The sequence below is a fragment of the Neltuma alba genome, unplaced genomic scaffold (assembly GCF_004799145.2).
Source record: "Neltuma alba isolate B1F8T4 unplaced genomic scaffold, ASM479914v2 tig00010879_pilon, whole genome shotgun sequence".
NCBI classification, from domain to species: domain Eukaryota; kingdom Viridiplantae; phylum Streptophyta; class Magnoliopsida; order Fabales; family Fabaceae; genus Neltuma; species Neltuma alba.
In genome coordinates this window covers 91,222-114,097 of record NW_021635669.1, presented here as the reverse complement: position 1 = coordinate 114,097, position 22,876 = coordinate 91,222, and the positions used below count along the sequence as shown (strand labels likewise).

The 22,876-nt window shown below is 31.8% G+C and overlaps 1 protein-coding gene across 1 annotated transcript; it reads left to right on the top strand.

Moving 5' to 3' along the window:
• Positions 1-2,037: 2,037 nt before the first annotated feature.
• Positions 2,038-5,157, top strand: LOC114759692 (LIM domain-containing protein WLIM2b-like). Its single transcript, XM_028948910.1, has 5 exons — positions 2,038-2,172; positions 3,022-3,121; positions 3,297-3,313; positions 3,732-3,821; positions 4,852-5,157. Exons 1-5 carry the CDS (start codon positions 2,038-2,040, stop codon positions 5,155-5,157), a joined length of 648 nt encoding a protein of 215 aa, XP_028804743.1.
• Positions 5,158-22,876: the final 17,719 nt, after the last annotated feature.

Below are 22,876 nucleotides of genomic sequence, written 5' to 3'. Positions count from 1 at the left end.
CGTGTAAAATACAATCCTTAGGCATTCCTCCACTTGTCTTGCCATTCTGCACCGTATATGGTACTTTTTCGAGCCCTGATTTACCCGAGACCACTGAGACGTGTTCTAGTACCATTTTCTCACCTCAAATAAATCCACATGGCATTATATAACATGCCCAAAGAGAGAGTGATGCTCTTCCCTTGTTCTTCCATTAAAATAATTAATAATATTTATTTCGAAGTGATCTTGATCTTATTCTTTCTACCGATCCACAACTCTGAGAATCTATCTCCAGGTACCAATACTATTTATTCATCATGGGAAATTCCTCTAATTTTTCTTAAGTCCAAAGTCAATCTCTAGACAGTTGACTTTGACTTTTACCGGATAGTGTATAAATATACTTTAAATTCTATTAAAGCCAACCTCTTCACTTTTTGGGAACAGAATTATTTTTAAAACCTATGATAATTCCTCAAGTATCTTCTCCCATTTTCTTTCAATTATCTGAGGCCTCCATATACTTTAAATAATTCATATTCAATAATATTCAAAATTAGTCAAAATCCTAGGAATTCCACAAATTCCTTCCAAGGGCATTTTCATCATTTTTAGTCTCATATAGGCCTCTAAACTTTATTCCTATTTTTCTAGAATTTTTCTGAAGTGTTTAGGCCTTAACCTATATTTTTTCATCTTCTGGGATTTTTCTGAGATTTTTAGGCATAATTTCTATTTTTCCCTTTATCGGCCCAAAACTTTGCACAATTACGATTTTGCCCTTGGTTTGGCTTAACTTCAAAATTCACCTCATTGAGGCCTCCAATATAATCTTTGGCCTATATTGATCTCTATTTTTCATTCTTGGGCTCCAAGACTTCTTCTGAGCCTCTAACTTCTTCTTTTCTCAGTCTCAAAAATTTTCCCTTGCGATTTAGTCCTTGAGATCCTGTCGTCCTTCTAGGAAATCTCTGGGACCTCTGCCAAAAAAGTCTCGTAGCCTACCCATTTCAGGCTAATTTTGGTACTTCTAGGCCTAAAATTCAGGATGTGACAACTACTATTATTAGAAAGACTACCTTGGGAAAAAATACATAAATATGAGAGAAAAAGTGAACTAGGGTCATATATTTAGAATCAAAATAAAAGACGAGATCTTATATTAAGGACCAGAGGTAGTGTGCTTTTTTTTAAATTTTTGTTGTTAAATTTTGGTGATATTGCTCATTTTTTACACTTTGGGGCAACATTGCTGTTTCACGAAAATTTTCTCTACAAAATTGATCAAAAGAAAAAGCACAGTCATGTTCATGTGGAATCATATATGGCATAAGGCCCGATGTGGTAGACGTCCATTTGGCTATTATTAGAATAAGGTAACATTTTTCCTATTTTACAACTTTTGGGGCAAGACTAAATCCAAGAAACTTTTCAATACTCATAGCTCATGCGCAAAAGCTTTTAGGGCAATATTGATCTTTAACCCTAATATTATGTATATTTTTATTGAATTGCCCAACTTATTCTAACATGAGAATATAAAAGGGATTATTTGTGTAAGGTAAATTTTTGTAGGACTTGTCTCGTGCAACTAATTGAGAAAACACAACAATTTTAAACTGCATATGTGAAGTCAAGCAAAAGTAAGGGAGAGAGAGAGAGGGGGAGAGAGAGAGACTTGGTCAGAAAATGTCCATATTAGTTGGAATCTAAAAATAGAGACTGCGTGTGATGGCAAACGACCAAATTAAAAAAGAAGAGGGGGATGCGTTTAATGGTATTTATGTATGGATTCACTATCTCCACCAGTTTGATTCATTTCATTGCTACAGCTTTAATTTCGCAAGTTATTACAAGCGATGGTGGAGGATGACAAATAGAATATATTTCCCACTTTGAGTTCTTTTATTATCTGAAAGCTTTTTCCAGATTCAATAAGGGACACTTTTCTCTGATAATTGAAAGCAAATCATATATATTCTTGTTATTACTTGGGGAATTGCAATAAAGCTCATCGGGGGGAAATTACAAAGAGGGAAAAGACCATTAAACGACATGTCGTTCATCGGAACCCAACAGAAATGCAAGGCTTGTGATAAAACTGCTCATTTTGTGGATTCTGTGTCAGCAGACGGAGTTATTTATCATAAGACTTGCTTCAAATGCAGTCAGTGTAACGGCGTCCTTGCGGTACGTACCATTATCCCATACAAACAACAACAAAAAGAGAAAAAGAAAAAGAAGAAAGAAAGAAGCAAATAAATAATGTAAAGCTTGTTTGGATTAATGTTTGCAAAATTAACTTTTATCCCAATTGCATTTTGCAAACTGAAAGTTGGGTAAAAGCCAATTCTGTAGTGTAATTTATATTTACATATACTTTTTGTTAAAAAAGTTAGTTTGAATATCCATTTCAAAATGTGATTTTAGATTTAACTTGGTTTTTGACAAAAAATTCATTCGATTCCAGTGTCAATCTAAACATAACTTTTGAACCTAAAAGGACTTTTGGATTTTTAAACTGGTTTTTGGAGGATTTTCAAGGTCACCAAAATGATTTAAAACAGACATTATTCATCAACGAAAGAGACATTTGAATTAAGCGCATCCGGTGGATGTTATTTTCAGTATATAGTCTAGCTAATATGGTTTTAAAGATTTTCATTAGCCATTTTGATATCATATATGTTATTTGCCATTTCACTTACAAAGCAAATGACTATATGATAATCTAATGATTGAAAATCGTACTGAAATTAAAATTTTCTTGACATAATCCCCAAGAAATCCATTGATTATATGAATAAAAGTTGATTCAATTGACAAGTACCGGTCTCGTCCGTGTTGAGATTTTTCTTCTGAGCTCATAACAATTCTACTAGAAAAACATGCATATGCATAATACTCACTCGGTTCCTATTTATAAGACAATTTTACCTAAAATTTACCCTAAACTAAGAGAATTTATTGATGCCTATAAAATTATTTATCTTTCCACAAATGCCCTTAATTTTGTGAGGTTTGGAATGATATATATAGATAAGCACGTACTCGTCGGTGGATGGAGTGTTGTACTGTAAGCCTCATTTTGAGCAGCTTTTCAAGAGCACTGGCGGACTCACCCGGAGATCCCTATCAAGTGAGTTCCATCATGAGTTGCTTATATACATATAAATATATATATATATATGTATATAAACATAAACTTTAAATTGCAATCATCGCTATTATATTTTTATCATCACTTTTTGGGGCTAATCAAGAATTAATATTGTTTCTTTATTTCATGATCATACATATCAATTCTGAATCAGCTGGAAAGAATGAGCTGGTACGTAATCTTCTGTTGCAAAATGCCTTTAATTGGCTTTCTAAATCCAGTTAATTTGTATATGTATTATGGTTATGTATTACTACATCCAGTTCTTAATAAAAATCTAGTTGACTAATTTGAATAAATTAAGTAAGTTTGTTAAATTAGTTATTTATAATAAATATATGCTATCTTTCCTAAAATACCCTAACTAATAATGTGGATTAGCTAGAGCTACCATTTGATTGAATTTTTAACATATGCAATTACTGCATAGACTACTTTGAAAAAAATAGATAGATATAAGAAAAAGATGATTAGGATATTATATTTAGGACTAAATTGAGTGTCAAATTAATTCTTCTGTTAAGGACCGGATGTAATAGTTAATTTCAAAAACAATCCTCGTATGGTTTTGAAATGTTGGAACGTACAGACGAGGGCACCAAGCAAATTGTCGGCCATGTTCTCTGGAACTCAAGACAAATGCTCTTCTTGCAAGAAAACTGTCTACCCACTTGAAAAGGTTCGTTTGTTTTGCACTCTCCTTTATGGCTATTGCTATTATTATTCTACTCTTTTCCATCCTCTACAACCTAGTTAGTGGGTTAGATTTAGTCCTAAATACTCTTTTGGTCCTATTTATAAGTTACTTCCAACATGTTTCACATAGACCAAGGACAACCTTGAACTTCATTAACTCATTTAAAATTCAACAATTTTTCAACTTTATCCCTATTTAATATTTATTATCCTTCACATAAATAAAGTCAACACAATAATAAATTAAGGGTAAAATTGTACATCCATACAAAAAATTTCTCTCAGTGTCTTATAAATAAGACCCAAAAAATCTTCTCTATCTGCCTTATAAAAAGAACTAGAATGCTAATCTACTTTATTTCTCATATTTGTTATTTTTATTCTAAACTAATTTGCCTAACTTATAAATTGATATATAATAACCCCTTCGTCTCTTTTTATAAGAAACATTGGACTCCATCACATAAATTAAAAAAAAGTTAAAATCAATTAAAGACAATAAATGTGAAATTAGAAGTTCTTTCTCGAAAATATCCTTATTTATGGGGGAGAGAGTATAAGAAGGAGAATAGAGAATTATGAAAGAGAGAGAATGTGTGATGGTGAGAGATGATGGGCAAAACAGGAAATTTGTTATAAAAATTTAAGTCAACTTATAAATGTTGCTTATATTTAGGGACAAGAGAGGGACGGTAGTTAGTGCTTATAAAAAGGGACGGAAGGAGTATTGTCATATACAAGAGTATTTTAGGAAGATCATGTCATATTTGTTATATAATTAACTAACTTATTTAACTTTCTTAATCTATCCAAATTAATTAAATAAGTCTTATATTAAGGATAGGAAGAAAGTTTTAGTTGGAATGGTTTAAAAATGAAATCATTTTTATTTTAGATGATATCAACAATGTAAAAACTTATTTTAAAATGTAAAAAAACTAAATTAAATTGAACCTAGACCGTCCAAAACCAATCCAGATGACGATCTGATGATGATGACGACCAACAAGCAGGTGACAGTGGAAGGAGAATTCTATCACAAGTCATGCTTCAGGTGTGCTCAAGGAGGCTGTTTTCTGAGCCCATCAAACTATGCAGCACTTGATGGGTTTTTATATTGTAAGCATCACTTTGCTCAGTTGTTCAAGGAGAAAGGATGCTATTCCCATGTCTCTAAATCTGCTTCCATGAAGAAAAACAACGAAGCTCAGAATAAGCCTGAAGCTACATCATCTGATGAACATGATAATTCTGACCCACCTCCTCCTCCTGCTGCTGCAAATCATGATGATGATGAACAACAAGAAGTTCCTGAGTAGTTCATTTTATTATCTATTTCACTGACTCATTCACTCATAAATATTCATTCAACACATCGATCATCCATTTTTGTCTTTTCTTCTTAATTAATTGTTTTCTTCTTTAGGGCCTCTTATGTTCATACTTTTTTTTTTGGGTTCTGCACAGTGCTATTATGTATTTCATTTGTTAACTTTCTTTTTCCTTGGAAGGAAAAATAAATGTTGTCTTCTTTGGGCCATATATTGTAGATGTCCTTCCTCAAGTCAGAAATGTATAAGCAATTTCATGTTTTCATTTAATTTCTTCGGTGTACACCCTTCGCTCTTTATTATTAGTCATTACTACCCACCTCATTCAATTCAAGAAAAGATGGTTAGGTCATTGATTTTGTCTGAAGATCAAAAAACTGTTTAAATTTATCCTTATTTAATATCATGAACTACATCCAAGAAATCATAGAAGTTCCAATCAATGATGAGATTTTAAATACGGACAATCTTTAAAAAAGGCAATTAATACCCTATTTGATGACTTATAATAATTAAGGACCATATATGTTCCTTCTGGAAGGTGCCTTGTAATAAGAATCAAACGGGGTATTAATATTTGTTGGAATCTGGATACTTCTGATGTATCAGTTATTAATGTTAAAGATACTTGTGCAAATAGATACCAGTTTCTAATGATCTCAATACAAGTCATGTGGGAGAGCAGAGTTTGTTTTGATCCTTATAGTTGGACTTGGATGCACTACTACAAAAAAGATCATTTATATCCCCATTTTCATCTGTTTTTCAAAATAGAAGAAAAAGACCATTATATTCATCTGTTATAGTATAATAAACAAGTATGTATATACTGTAACAGATGAGCATGAATAATTCATACATGTCTATTGCATTGTCATACATGTCTATCGCATTGTAACAGACAAGTGTGTAGATACATACTTATCTGTTACTTAGTGTAACAAAAGAAAAACTTCTTCTTTTTTAAATTTTGAACCTCCAAAGTGCAGCAACATATTTTCAATCGAATCAGAGTGAGCCCTGGCAATAGTTTTCTCTTCTTGTCCTCTTCTCCTTTGCCACAAGCTCTCTCTTCTCTATCTTCTTCTCTTCTCCTGCAATAACCAGTGTTCTTTTCTCTCCTCTTTCTTGGCCGATGACAGCTTCTCTTCTCTTCTCTTTCTCAGTAATGCAACAACTTGACAATGCGGTGAACTCCATAGCTAGCCTTTCTTCTCGATGGCGGATAGCTCCTCCTCTCTTCTCCTGCTTGCTCGACGACTTTGTCTCCTTCCTTTTCCATGGCTTTAACTTTGCAAGATGCAAGGTAAGTTATTTGGTTTGGTGCTAAATTTTTGGTTGTGTGTGACTGTTATATGGGTGTTGAAAGTGATTGTTTAGGTTTGTGGGTGTTGTAAATTTTCTATTTAAATTGATTGTTGGTGAATAATAGCTTTTGGGAAGCATTGATAGTGATTGGGAAAGCATTTGAGGATTTTTTTTTTTGGCTGAACAGGCATTTGAAGATTAAAAACATGATGAACTTGTTTAAATATTAATGCACAAATGGTATTTGTGAAAATGTCTAGGAGAGAAGTTTGGTTAGAATTATATAGTTAATTAAGTATCATCAATGTTTAATTTTCATGTTGAACTTTAAAAGCTATGAAATTTTAAAAATTAATACGATGAAGTTGGTACATCAAGTGGTGTGTGCATGCCGCTGCTATAATTATAAATTTTTATTTACACCATTCTTTCTACTTATCACCCAACCATATATGGAAATGTTTATGTAAGCCAAAACAAAATTAATTATTACGAGAAACCATTATTATGATTATTTCAAGTGAAGACTATTTGAGAACATGAACTAAAACTATTTGAATATTTTTTCTATTACAGAGATTAAATCAATGGTTAGGATTGAACTATAAAATTGAGAGTGCAATAGAGATATATATACTTAACATTGATGATTAACCATAAAATATGAGCATTTGGATAAATATACAATGGGGGTTGTAGAGAGGTAGATGTTAAATAAGTTAGGATGTTACTAGAATTTTTGTTTTTATATTTTCTTGTGTTATATGACTAAGTTAGGGTGCTTAGTATTTTTGATTAATTGAGCTAATTATGATATTATTATTGTCATTTTTTTAACCCTTAAAATTGTGATTTGTATGGAAAGTGTAACATGATTTGGTTTTACTGAATCGTTATCATTCTTGCTCTTTTTGGTTTTGCTTCATGCACTTTAAAATTGCAAGTTGCAAGAAAAACTGGTAAGGCAAATAATTTCACATTTTTTTAAAAAAATATTTTTGTTCGTCTGCTCAAGCCAAAATAGAGGAATATAAGATTTTATATTTGTTTGTTCTAGCCAAACAGACGAATATAGGAGCACTATTTTTGTCTATTTTGCCAAAACAGACAAATATATATAGTGATGTTTTGTTGTTTGTTTAAAACAGACAAATAAGTACTATTATCTACATATTCTTTATCAACACCTCCCCTTAAATAGAAGGAAAAAAAGGCTTTTAGAGCAGATAGAAATAGCATATATTGTAGTAATAATGAGAAACTCAATTTAAGTGTCTTAGGCAATCTCAAACCCCGTTGTTCGGAAGTTTAGCAAATTAAAAGTTTATTATGCTCATCCAGATTGAAGGACCGTTGTCTGTTACAGCTTGTTTTGTTCAGTTGTGATTATACAAGTGTGAGTTTAGTTGGCAATGATGGCCTCATAAGGCGCATGGAATGGGAACTAATCAAAGGGATGTTATAAGCATATTTCATATTTACATGGGTCATCTTTAGAGTCTTTTGGTTATAGGTGTAGTCTTACATTTTTGCCCTCCTCGAAATTGGTGGCAACAATATGTTTCTTCACCTTGGTTATTATTTGCCACGATTCTTATGTGGCTATGGGGTTTTTTATTGTATCCTTTTGTTTGTTCTCAGTCTTAGGCATATCAAGGTGAAGGAGTGAAAAAAATTACATTAAAAAATATGTAAATATGTTCAGTCGTCACTTTAAAATTTCTTTTTGAACATGAATCAATGGCTTAAAGTTACATTTCAAGCAGGTTTTATTATTAAGATTTTTAATTAAAATACAATATAAACATTGTATATATGCTGCAACAAGTGACGTTACCGAGATATAAAGGGAATGCAATGATTTATTTTGGCTTAGCTTAAATCTAATCAACAAGCAAAATCATTTGAGACTTTTCTTTTGTTTTAAACATAAATTCATAAAGTTAGATAATTAATTTACATATATTAAATAAATAAATAAATTTAATTATTTATAAAAAATTCATGTCAGTATCTCTCATATATATCTTTTAATCATTTGTATTAAAACTACTCTATTGATTGATGATTTGATGGAACCCCTCCTTTAACACGCACGTGAAATCAATAGAAAGAGTTTGAAAAAAAATTATAAATTTAGAAAATAAATAAAGTATATTAAAATCTTGGAAAAATTATTCTTTTAATCCTTCAACTTTTAACTGACTTATAACTCAGTCCTTCAACTATGACTCGTTGCGACTTAGTCTCTTAACTTTTAACTCACTTATAACTCAGTCCTTTATTTTTCAATTTTTTAGAAAATGATTTTTTATCATTAATAAATCAGCCCAACTCATCCAACCTGTAAAAAAAGTTATTAACTCCGTTAATAATTGCTTCTGTGGGTGCCAAGTTAGAGATATGTGGAATTTATTTAAGATTGAAAAAAATAATTTCAATTAAGGTAGGGTTTTCAGGAAAAAAAAGAAAAAGAAAGTGAATTAGAGGTGACCCAACAAAGATTACAAGCAGAGGAGCGAAGGAAAAGGAGACGGGTAGAGGAAATACTAATTGAGACAAAGTGTAGTGTAGATTCCACGAAGACGAAAACTCCCCACGATGAAAAAGACGTATGGACGCAGAGGACAATGAAGAAGAGAAAGCTAGAAAAGAAGAAGATTAGACTTTAGAAGACTGCAAAGGAGTATTGGCAAGTGAAAATTATTTACTTTGTAACAGTTTATCTATGTGCTTTATACATTATAAGGGTCCGCTTCAGGCTCTCTTGTTTGGTGTGTCAGATGTATGTGCTCTTAGAATTTCACACAATATATATATATATATATATATGACAAAAGTTTTTCTGTTTCACATGATAGAAGGCTTTAGTGGTCCCACTGATTTATTTGAGTAATGCTTGTCATATTCATCGATTTTGGCTCTATCTTGACTCTATTTGGTGGTCCCCTTTGTCTAATTTGACTGTATCAATTATCCATCTAGATTGATGAGAAGAAAATATATACACAAAAATACTGATGTACAATACATACAAATAAAGCCTTTTGAATGATCATATGTTAAAGAAAAAATTGATGAATAGTTCATTTAGCATCAGCATTGTCAATAAATTAATTAAGTTAACTATTTATAAAAAAAAATACATGTCAGTATCTTTCATATATATATATATATATATCTTAATCATTTGTATTAAACTACTCAATTGATTGATGATTTGATGGAACCCCTCCTTTAACATACACGTGTAATCAATAGAAAGAGTTTGAAAAAAACTATAAATTTTGAAAATAAATAAAGTATATTAAAATATCATATTTAGACCCAAAATAAACTCCTCCATTAATTTCTAAATTTTGGTTTGAAGGAAGTAATTCTCACATCGTTATACTGAGTATTCCCAACATTGTTTATAAAAGGAAAAAAAAAATACTAAAGTTGAAGCATTATATGAAAGAGGCAAGAGCTTAAGAGAAATTAGTATGAAAATCATGTTTGAACCACTTATAGATAATAGTAGTATTGTTATCAAATCTCACTAGACTCAAATAAGCTTGTATATTCATAGATCTTTTTTTTAGTTTTAGCCGTTAGATCTAATTGTTAGACACTTTGCAAAATTAGCCATTGATGCTTTTGTAGAAAATTTTTTTGAGTGGTTCTCCTTTTCATTTGAATGAAAATTTCACATAAATTATTTAAATGATTTTCATTTTTCATTTGATGAATGATGTTATTCATCATGGTTAAGATGCAAATTTATCATAAAAGATTTTACTTAGGAACACTAGGTATCCAAAAGTTTTTTTATTTAATGTCATCCTCAAAGTTTACAAATTGTAGCAATGTCATGTCAACTGTTACCCACATGACGTTTGACCCATCAGTTGACCAACAATGTTGAACTCACAAGTCCATCTGTCACCCATTTTACGTTCTTCATGTTAAGATATAAATTTACTCAGGAAGCTTTTGCTGAGAATCGCTAGGTACTTGAAAGTTTTTTTCTGGATTCAATATCACTATAAGAATTTTCAAATCATCGCAATCTTGCCAATTTGTTATCTAGATTACGTTTTACCCTTAATTGACCAAATATGTTGAGGTAACATGTCCAAATCTTATCTCTTTTATTTTTCTTCCCAGACGAGAGTTCAACGCCAGCTTCAATAAAATAATTGTTTTTGTGCTTTTCGAGAGGCTGCTCGTGGTTATTCCTAAAAGTAACCTTGTCATTTGTGCCTTTCAAGATTTGTTGCGAGTTTCCTTTTTACATGTTATCTTCTATGTTTTTTTCTACTCTACTTTGCACTCATAAAAAGTACCAACTAAGAGCAAATGACATGGGCCTCTTATTCTTCTTCCCCCCGCCCCCCCGAGTGAACAAAGTGATCAAACTAACAAATGCATTGAAAGAGTTGTTCTTTCGTAGGAGAAATAGAGTTGGGTTTCTGAATGTAGAATGAAGTGGGTGACACATGGAGCTACTGACTGAGCATATTTGGTTAACCAATAGTGAAATTTAACCTAGATAATGGCCAAGTGATGTGGCTAAAATTTGAGAACTTTCGAGGCAAAATTAGATCCAAAAATTTTTTATATACCCAATAGTATTGAGAAAAACTTTCAAGGAAAATTTTGTATCTTAACCCAGAAAAATGATATGGATGACATAGGAAGTTTGCAGCTTAGCATATTTAATCAACTAATACACAAATTTAACTATCAGGGTGACATTACTATGATTTGGAAACTTTTGAGATGACATTGAACCTGAAAAAACTTATGAATACCAAGTGCTACTTGGATTAATACTTATAAGACAAACTTGCACCTTAATCCTGTATTTAATATACTTTCATTCAATTAAATCAAAACAAGGGAATTTTAAAAGTATTAATAATAGGGCTAAGGTGTAAATTTACTCATGAAGTATTCTTTCAAAGATACTAGACACCATACACTTTCCTTGGATGCAAAAGTAGATAAAATTTTTTAAAATAGTGCAAAAATACCATGGCTGTTAAGTCAATTAACACTAACCGTTTAACAAATATGTTAATGGTAGGTCACTCAATGGCCGTGGTATTTTTGCACCATTTTAAAAACTTCATGTATAGTTTTGCTCTTAAGAAAATTTTATAATGTTTGGTGTCCATGTTAGAATACATCATTGGTAGATTTGTATTTTAACCTTTAATATAGTATTAACAATAAGAATTTGAGGGAAAAACAATTTCGCAAGTACCTATACTTTCTCTTAATTTTTAATTTGGTACCTGCATTTTTTCTCATAAATATTTATATTTTAATTTTGCTCAGTTAGTACCGTTAGTTCTTATACAGTGTCTAACAGTGCTAACATAGAAAAATTATTTGAAAAAACTGTGTGTATTATTTGGAAAAAAAATCCATTAAAACTTCAATTTAGTTGAATGAAAAGAGATCAACCTGAGGCAAATTGTTTCTAACTCAACTAATTCGTTAAAATTTAATGGAACTTATTAAAAATAAACTTTAATGATTGCGAAAATATATCATCTAGAAGCATGTTTGAAATTGCTTCCGAACTACACAGTTTTCTCCTCCGCCACATAGTTTCGTCGTTTAATCACAGAGTCGTGTTCTGCAGAACTTGTCTCTATCTTTTGCTCTCATTGCCAAGACTCTCTCTATGCCTAATGCACACTAGTCTATTCTTCTTCATCGCTGGCTGCTGAGCAATCTAAAAGGAGGCACATGGATTTTTGGGTGTGAACAATTTTTCTTTTTTCTTTCTTTTTCTATTTTAAATGTTAAACTTTTTACATGCAATCTGATTTCCAAACTAAGTAACCACACAACCCATTTAGAAATGGTGATATGAGTGAGGTGGCATGTGAGACACCAAAAATCACCCAGGCAACTGAATACTTGCAGATTGCTAGCTTCTGGATATTGTTATGGGGAACATCTTTTGAATCAATAAATGAAAGGAAGAGGATCTAAGAGCTAGAGGCACTATTAGAATAATGCTTTGTAAACCAACTTCACGACACTGAGTTTTTTTTTTCTTTTTTTTTTTTTTAAAGTTCTACCTTACAAGTAATTTAGGCTTTGTTTATGTACTCTCAAACTCGAAAATCAGACCTGCTCAAGTTAGAGCGAAGAGTTTCCCTTTACATAGGCTTCCATAAATCGAATCTTGCTCTGGTTTTCCTTTTGAAGTGTATTCTTCCATAATCCTTGAAGGTTATTTTTTTCTGCAATCTTCTCCAGTCAAGTTTCATTTTGAATCCTCAAGATCAATATTTAAATTTTTTAAGTTCTTGGGCAAGAATTTATTTACGTCAACTTCGGCAGTTTTAAGACAAGTAAAAGGAGTAACAATGGCAGTGTGGGTCAGTTTTTGTGGTTGTCAGATCTTGGTTATTATGGGTGTGTATAGTCATGAAGCGAAATCTTCTAGATCAAACCTTCAGTTTTTTATTATCAACTGGGATAATCATAAAGTCCATGTCACTATTACCAAGCATGCTTTCTATTATTGCATCGAATTGGATCCATTCTATTACTTTCAAGGATATATACATATACATACATATATATATTTTGGTAATCTTGTAGTCGGTTTCAATGTTCAATAGTCTCCTAGGGGAAAACATATTCCTACAACTACTTTACAGCTATGTATTGGTAAGGTGTTTGATTTACCATCTCCAGCACACAAATTTTGTGCCTAACACTCTGCAATTTTCTCATGAATCTGAGCAACACTTTTGTTGGTTTTTGGAATCATTTTGATAGAAGGAAGTTGATAATTTCAAAGCATAAATTACAAATGTCAAGACATCCTTTAGACCTTTGGTGCTTCATGCGAATGGCCAAAAAAGTTCAATAAAAAAAAAAATCATTTCAAAGGATTGTTAAAACTGGACTTGGTATTTCTGGAATTAAGCAAAGAAAAATTGTTAATATGAGTAATTAGGATAACTCATACCTCAAGTCCTCAATAATGGTCAGATCTTGCAAGCATCTCTAGATTCTTATAGTGCTTTTATGCTTTAGAAAAAAATTTCAAGCGTGGAAACTATCTGGGTACTCAACTTCAATGGGTTTCTCTGCTACTCACCACAAGCCATTGCACAAGCCATTGTCAAAGGCCTCATCCAATTTTTTATGGGTTAAAAATTCTAAGGAGGATCTCTTTAAGGAGAGAATTCAGTCAAATTTCAAGCAAGGGAAGCAAAGCTACAAAGGAATGGATATTTTTTTTTTTTAAAAAAAAAAAGAGGTTGTCATGACAAGGATCAATCAAATTTTATTCAAGAACAATTTTTTTTTAAAGGTAATCTGCTTTTGGAAATAAAGCTTTTTCTTTTGCCGAGCCTATTGTTTCTTCTAAGGGTGTCTCTATTATATTGTAACGAAAGAAGGTAGTTATCATATTTCAAAAAGAAAGCGAGATGAATAAGCTCTAAAAACTTCTTCTAACAATGTAATGCCACATAAGAAGATGTTTAGATGCTCTTCTAGTACTTTTTTTTTTCTTTTTTGAGCCTTATGATATGTTCAGATCGATTTTCTCACCAAGGTCAATCATCTGATTTTCCTAGTTAAAAACAATTAATTGAGACCTCTTACATCATTGATCATGTTGCCAAAAAGTTGAAGCAAACTCGCAATTTCTCTTTTATCAAAAATATGTTTTGGCTTGTACTTTTGTCAAGAGAGTTCAAAGGAAGCTTCCCGATCAGCCATGAGGGCCTTAAGTTGGAACTATCATGGGTTTAGGAAGACCATGGCAGTTTAGAGATGTAGGCGGATAAATGAGAAACATAGACCTGATGTCACCTTTCTACATGAAACAAAAATTTCTACAGCAGTTGCTTGCAAACCTATTTTGAATCTAGGTTATCTTAACTATGTTGGTACTCATGGTGTTAGAAGGGGTGTGGATACTATCTATAGCTTGGATACCTGCTATTGATGTTTCTATCCTTGAGGTCCTCCTAGCTTATTTTTGTCATTGCAAAGTTAACGAAAGCGTCAATATCCCTTCCTACTGGATATCTCATTTTGTTTACAATCCATCGATCTCTTCATTAAAATATTTATTTTGAAACTGGATGATTTATACCTCTTAAAATATTGTCATTCCTTGGTTGCTTATTGGGGACTTTAATAAAGTATTTCCACTGAAGGTAAATTAAGTTGTCATGGCTCCTCAATTGAAATTTTAGCTTTTTTTGAATGCTTAAATAGCTGCAACTTGATTAACATCATTCAAAAAGGACATACCTTTACTTAGAGTAACCAAATAAATGACCTTGACCTTGTTCTTGAACAAATTGACGTGGCTTTTTGCAATATTAACTAGGCTAATTTTTTCCTTCTTCACATGTGCAAACTCTTGCAATAGCTATATCAGATCATAGTCTCATTCTTTTCTCTACTAAAATTGTTTATTCTCACTATAGGACAGAGCACTTTGAATCTTATTGGTACAAATTCAAGGAGTGTTCTAATATAGTCTCTGATTGTTAGACTCAACCTTTCTCAAGCTCCATGAGTTTCAAAGCACATAGCAAGCTAAGTCGTACACTCAATACACTGACCAATTAGAGCACGCATCAGGTAGGTAACTTATCCCACAGGATTTAAAAAGTAAAATTAAAGGTGACTTACTTATCATCTCAAATTTCCCTCATCTGGTTGAGTTTTGATTTAATTGAACCTTATCATGAACTTGAGCTTTTGTTTGACTGTGAGCTTAGTTACTGGAAGCAAAGGGCAAAAATTAAGTGGCATACACAAGGTGAATGAAATACTAAGTACTTTCATTATTTTCTTAATAGAAAGACAACTTGGAATATGATTAATATAGAAAGATATAGCTGATGGTTCATAGACAGATTATCAAGCTGAATTAAGTTCTATGGCTTTTCATCATTTTAATGAGATCTATAATCTTTCTATTATTCATAGTTCGAAGCAGATTTTTCATGAGTTGGAACAAACTCCTATTCCTTCTCTTTTTAACCTGGATCACGCGTTTCTAGTGGCACTTATCTCCATCCTAGAAGCCTGTGAAACGATCTTCTCTTTGTTGAAGGACAATGCCCCTAAGCTTGACAGATTTCACACTAATTTCTCTTAGATATATTCGGATCTTGTCCATCAACTTCTTTGATATGCTCATTTTGGATTTCTAAATATTTGTTACATTCTTTGAATAAGACTAAGATCACTGTGATCTCCAAAATAGATAAGCCTCAAAGTTTCAAGGACTTGTGATCCATTAGCCTCTGTAACATGATCTACGAGATCACATCCAAAGTATTGGTGAATTATTTTTAAAAGCCTTTTGAGTTTATGATGATATCATGCTTGCAACTGATCTAATGAGTCAAATTCATAATGCCAGGCAAGGTAGAAGAAAATTAGTTGCTTTGAAGGTTGATTTCTCAAAGGCTTTTGATAAGTAACATAGGAATTTAGCCCAAATGTTTCCCAATCTCTTAAACTGTAGCTATCTCTATTTCATAAGGTTAGGTCAAGATATTGACTACTCTAATTGTGTGCTTATGTTTGGCCTAAATATTTCCCATTCTCTTAAATTGCAGCTCTATCAATTCTTGAACATTAGCTTTTCAGCAACATTAGTCAAATCTTTAGGAACTTGAATAGATCCAGGACGTAAAAAGTCACAGATATATACTCATGCCCTGGAAATGATTGATAAAAGAACTGCTGTGTGGAAAGAACGTCATTATCTCAAGCCTCTTAACTTTAACTAATCAAGTATATTCTCTTAGTTTTTGATACTCATATCATTTCTTGCATCTTCTTGCCCATGCATATTTGTTATCGCATTGATTCTCGTCACCTAGATTTTTTTCGAAGGATCACATGGAGATAAAAAGAAGATTAATTTGCTTAGGAAGGAGAAACTCTTCTTGCCATTGAAGAAGGAGGCCTTGCTATGTGGTTAGTTCACTTGGTTCATAAGGCCTTGGTAGCTAAGTAGCTTTGGAGAATTATTACTTCTTTTCCTCCCTCTCTGCTAACTAGTACTTTAAAAAATAAATATATTGACTTATTGCAAGCAGCTACCATGAAAGATCCTTACAATGCTTCTTGGATTTGGAAAGGAATTAAAAAGCATAAAGACATTCTTCTTAATCATTTGCAATGGAATGCCAAAAATGGATCGTCAGCCACCCTTTGGAAATTAAAAAGCATAAAGACACTTGCAATGGAAATCGGACAGTTGAAGATCTACTATAGGACATACCCTTTTGGTTGGAATCCTATCCGATGGAATGTTCCATTGGTAGCACATGGTATTTTAAGGATTTGTTTTTCCTTTATCAATATTCTTGATCAAATCCTATGGAATGGAAACAAGTTTAGCTCATATTCGGTCAAAGATGGTTTTTCCCTTTTCCGATCTCAATTCTCTTTTGGGATCAAAGACCCTTTTAAATATTCTAATGACCTATTTCTCTTCCAATTTAATATCTCTTGCTTACGTGGAAATTACTTCATTGCGTTATGGCTTCTTCTCATATCCTCCATCTGCATTATTTCAATATTTCTGGGTCATGTTCATTTGTTTGTCAATGTGAGGAGACTCTTAAATACTTGTTTTATACTTGTCCTTTCTCAAAAATAGTATGGCTTGAATGTTTCACTATTAGATTTATTAATCAGAATTCTCAGTTTTCTTCATTAGTTAAAAGTCACTCTGGTTTAGCTCCACACAAGTGGTCACACTAATCTCCTAAAAGTTATTGTCATTTTATTAAATCTGATATATAGGAGTGCCAACGTTATCTTGCATGAAGGAAAATCTTCTAATCCTCTTTTGGTTGTTTAGGTGGTGACAAACTCAATTATTTTTATATATTTTGATATCTTTTATATGGGTTTTGTCAACTTAATTAGTCCCTTATGACCTTAATTGATTGATTAATTGATTTAATATGTTTTATTTTGAATTATTATTTTATAGGGGCAAAATTGTCATATTTTGGTTTAATTGTGACTAATTGATTTTTGAGGACAATTAATGCTACCTTATCTTTGAATTTTTGCTTGCAGGTTTTTGGAAGATTTTGAAAATAAAAAAAAATAAAAAAAGAAAAAAATAAAAGAAAAAAATAAATTAAAAAAAAGAAAAAAAATAAAATAATAAAAAGGGGGAGCAAAACGCTGCGTTTTGCTCCACCCCTAGTATCTAATATTCATCTTCTTCATTCGGGAGACGGGACGAGCTGAACAAGGAAAGAGCTGGACGGCGGCTGAGAAGGAAAAAACAGAGGAGGCGCACGCACAAACCAGCGAGCAGAGGAGCATTCCTCATTCTTCTCCGTTGAACCTTCCTGGTGGCAGGGGGCGTGCAACGGAGACAAACACAGCGAGCTCGTGACGGCGAGAAGCAGGAGCTGGACGGCGCGAGGGACCTGGTAGTAAAACAGAGTGGCAGCAGCGTGAACGAGACCAGCGGCAAGGGAGAGTGACAGAACGAAGGACCAGTCTTCACCGTGTGTACTGTTCGGTCGCTGTCTTTGATATCTCCACTCTGTTCTCCATGGCAGACCGCAACAGAGCTCTGATTACAGCAATTTTGATGGCAAATCGTGGTTGAGGTTCTATAATTCTCTAATTCAACAACAATGGCAGGAGCTCAAATCATCAAAAGGGAGTTTTAGTTGCTTTAATTTTTTACTCAATAATTGTTTAACAATTCTTAGGTCTTAGGATAGTTTTTCTGATTGTTGAGATAATTGTATTGCTTAATCTGATTATATTTGGAGATTATTGTGACTGAATTATTGCTTAGCATTTGATATTGAGCTGTTTATAGCTTTGATTTCAATTATAATGTTGTGGTTATGACATTTGTATTGATTTTGGAGTGAATATATCGTGATTTTCTAAGGTGGCTTAAAATTTTAGATCATATTGTCTCTTGCTAGCTTTAAGTTATTTTGGATTTAAGAGTTCTAATTAAGCATTGTTTTTTAGCATCCTTAATCCCATTTTACTATTCTGGATGCAGTTAGTAAGTTGGGATTTTAGGAAAATATTTTGTGGCAACTCGAGGTGGCTCGGTTGTTGAATTAAAAGCTTAATTATAATTCTTAATTCATTGTTTTTAACTCCCACATCTTTTAGAGTGATGATTGCCTGCGTTGTTGAATTGGAGGATTGATTATTATCAGTGTTATTTGTGTGTCTCATTTTCATTTCTTTAATCTTCATTCATTTTAATCACTTTTATATAAAAACAAAAAAAGTATTTTAATTTCAATTTGATTCGTAGTATTTAATTAACAATTCCTCAAAATCAAAAATCCTTTTTTATAGTTTAGGTTACTTACATTTATTTACTAGGATTTAATTTTATTTTCGGCTCCTCAAAATGAATACGACCCGGATTGTGCACTATATTGCATTAATTCGGTTAATTTTTAGAATAACCCCAAAGCGATAAATTAAGGGCAAGTTAACTTTAGGTGGTTAAATTTTTTGTCCTTTTGTCTAATGGCTTTTAATTCTAATAAGCAATCTATGTTAGTATGGCTGAACACTCAAGAGGGGTTGATGAATTGGGTGTTAATAAAAATTTTAACTAATAATAAATCAAAACCAATTAATAGAAACAGAGTAGAGTGGAGAAGATATCACCTATTATTCTTAAAGGAAGGGATAAGGAGAGAACATTACACACAAATATGTCTACTGGTTCTGTCTAATCCTGACCTACATCCAGTCTCCAGACTCCACCTAATAGTTTCATTATATCCCCAGGATTCAGTGGACTCTTGGTACCAGAATACAAATAACCTCCTCTATACCAGAGGCAACACCTTAATCCTTGAGGCCGCAATCACTCCCCTTTAAAACACATATGAGAATATCCCAGCTAGAACCCCATAATTCTGAGTAATAAATGAAAGGGTATGTTAATAGAGTGAATCATTCTCTCTCTCTAAACAGCGTAAAGCAATAATCACTAAGGGCCTGTTTGGTTTGAGGGGAGGGAAGGGGAGGGAGGGGTAGGAAAGGAGAGGGGAGGTTTTATCCTTTCCTTGTTTGGTTTGATTAAAAAGGAGGGGAGGGGAGGGTATTTAATGATCCCTTGTTTGGTTCAAGGAGGGGAGGGGAGGGATAGTAATAATCAATTTACTATTTTACCCTTACATATTAGTTTATGTTTTTTATTGATATATTATATAAATTAATTTACATCTTAATTTAAATTATATAATTTAATAAAAATTCAGTCTTATCATGTTAATATGTGTATTAAAAAATTGGTATAGTAATTTTTTATTCTAATTAATATAATAATATATTTAAAATAATCAAATTAACAAATTTTATATGCTCTAAGAAAAATGAAATTTTATTTTCTTTAGGCTATCTTTTTTTCTAGCTTTAAAATATATTTAATAAATAATATATTTAAAAAAAAAATTAATTTTATATATTATAATTTTTTATTTAAATAATTTTTTATTTTTAAATAATTTTTATAATATATTTTTAATTATAATAATGTATATATTTTTTATTTTTTACTTAGGATAATATATTTTTTATTTGAAATAAATATTATAATAATATATTTTATGGGTATAAGTGGAATATTAAAAAACCATAAGGGCATAATGGTCCAAAATTTTGGCTCCCCTCCAAAAACCCCCAATTTGGAGGGGAGCCAAAATGGGGGAGGGGAGGGGACATTTTAGCTCCCCTCCCCTCCAAAATTTTTAACCAAATGAGGGGAGGGGCTCATTTCCCCTCCCCTCCCCTCCCCTCCCCTCCAACCAAACACACCCTAAAGCTCAATAAAATTTTCAAAAAATGTTGCAAACAATGTTCTTTCTATACTTGTAATTGTGATTTCTCTTGGTTCTCTACTTCTTCATTTAATGCATCCTTCTATTTGTAGTGCTTCTTTGAATTTTTCCATTAGACACAGTGAAGTTTCCATTGAGCCATGTGTCTAAGGTGGGTGAGCGCACTAAATGAAACTTCTCGTTGAAGCTCATTCCCAAATAAGTTAGCTCTATTTAATGCTTTCTAACATATTGCTTTCCTCCTTAATCTTCTCATTGGATCTTTGATATGCTGTGGAGTATTTTAATATATTCTGAAAATATTTTCTTTTTGATTAGACACTCTGTATAAAATTATTTTAGATGATTTAAAATCTGATAAAATAATTTTTTTAATGTAGAGCTTAAATAGAATGAGAGTAAGAAATAACTTGGCATATATCTTTAGATCATCAGGATAGTTCAATTGAGATATAATGCTAGAAAGCTTAGCCTTATTATGATAGAATCATAGTCACTTTTGACTTGATCTCTATCTTGAATATATTAGAGTTGAATATTCAAATATATAACATGAACTCTGAAAATATTTCTAGAATAAACTTAGCGTTGATAACGACTTTGAACATATTTCCAATAGATTCTGATTTTAGTATAAAGCCAAACAAAGTTACCTTATGAATAAAGAGCGAAGGTTTGCTGATTTGATTTATATCAAGAATTCGTATAAGTCAAATACTCATACTTAGAAAACGTTTAAAAACTCATGAACCAATTAAATGACTTTTTGAATACACATTAATAACTTTTATAAAAGCTAATTAATAAATATCTTAATCATTAATTTTCCTGTAAAATAAATGTTTCTCTAAATTTTTTATCATCAAAACATAGGATCAATTATCCTAACAATCTAAACAGCAAAGTTCTTGCCACATGTCTCGTGATTTTCAATTCCATTTCCACCTTGTTGGTTGAACTATTATTCTTCATCGTTTCAATCATGGCCGAATGTCTTTTTGGGATCTCTAGGTATGTATATGTTTTCAGGTCAACCTATCTAACATTTAATATGGATCAAGCAATTCCAAGATGATTCTGCCTTTATCTTCAATTGTTTGAGAGCCATTATTTGTTGGATCATGCATTCATCTTTATTCTCCTCTGCTAGGACTTCTCTTCATATCTAGGCACTTAAAAGACAAATTCATTTTTGTCAGTGGTCTTTGAAAAGCTTGGTCAACATTATCAAGCATGATCTTGCTCACATATTAAAGGCTTTTATAGATGTTAGAATTGGATTTCTTAAAGTTTTTCCTTTATAACTTGTTATATGTATTGATTGTTGCTTTTCTTTTGTATCTAAAATATAACGCTTGTATTAATATCATTTTATTCATTTTATAAAAAAAGAAATTTTGAAACAATTTATAAAATCTTAAAAAAAAATTATTTAAGGACTAGTGTATGGCTTAACCACTAATCACACTACGCATATTTCCTGGGAAAATCCTAATAAAATACCACTTGGATTCCAAAATTTCAAAAAGGTGATGGTAATATCTAAAAAGACAAATTGGTGATTGAGTATCAATTTGGCATTTTAATATTTAAGGCAAAAGACAAAACAAAGTTCGGCTGTTGGACCTTTAGGTATTGACTATTCTTATTAAATAATTGACTACTTATATTTCTAGACTTCCAATAGCTACTCTTATTTAACTATCCACTAATCTAGTTAAGTTGTTAACTACTTTTTTTCTTAATACATTTTTTTGAATTTTTGAAACAAAAGTAGTCAATAACGAAATTAGAGTGGTCAATAGCTAAACTAGAGTATAGTCATCAAAACTCTAAAAATAAAAGCATCTAATGACTTAATAAGTGTAGTCAATAACTAAACGATGATAGTAATACAAACTATAGAAATAAAAGTTGTCAATAGCTTAACAAGAATAGTCAATACTTAAATAAGATTAGTCACTGGAGTGTCAGCAGCTGGTCACTGGAGAAGTCACTAGTGACGGAGCTTTAGCTAGATAGTGGTGTTTTTAGTGAGGGTGGCTTAGGCTTTTTTGCCTTAAAAGAAAAACTGCCATGGATGTTCTATTCTTTTGACCCAAAAATTTGAAATCTCATAAAATCCTATCCAATAATCAATTTGCCTTTTTTGCATATGAGCATCACCTTTTTGGAGATTTGGAAGTCAAGCGGTCTTTTTGGGTCATTTTCCTTGTTTCTTATATATCTTTAGAGGGTTTGCTTGGTATGACAAAATTACAGGAGAAGGGAGGAAAGGTAAAATTTTAATGAGTTAAGAAGGGGGACTAAAAGGTTTTTAACTAATTTTTCTTATTCTTTTATCTCATATCTTCCCTTTATTAAAATCTGGTAACCCCACTTTTATGATTTTTTTTTTCCAAATTAAACTCATTGAAAAATTTCCTCTCCTTCCCGTCATGCTAAATATAGGGTAAGCGTGTAATTACGGGTTGAATGGCCTCCCACGAGTCCGTGAGTTCGTTTTTGAAGATTACAAAAAGCAGAAAGGATGCGAAACTCGA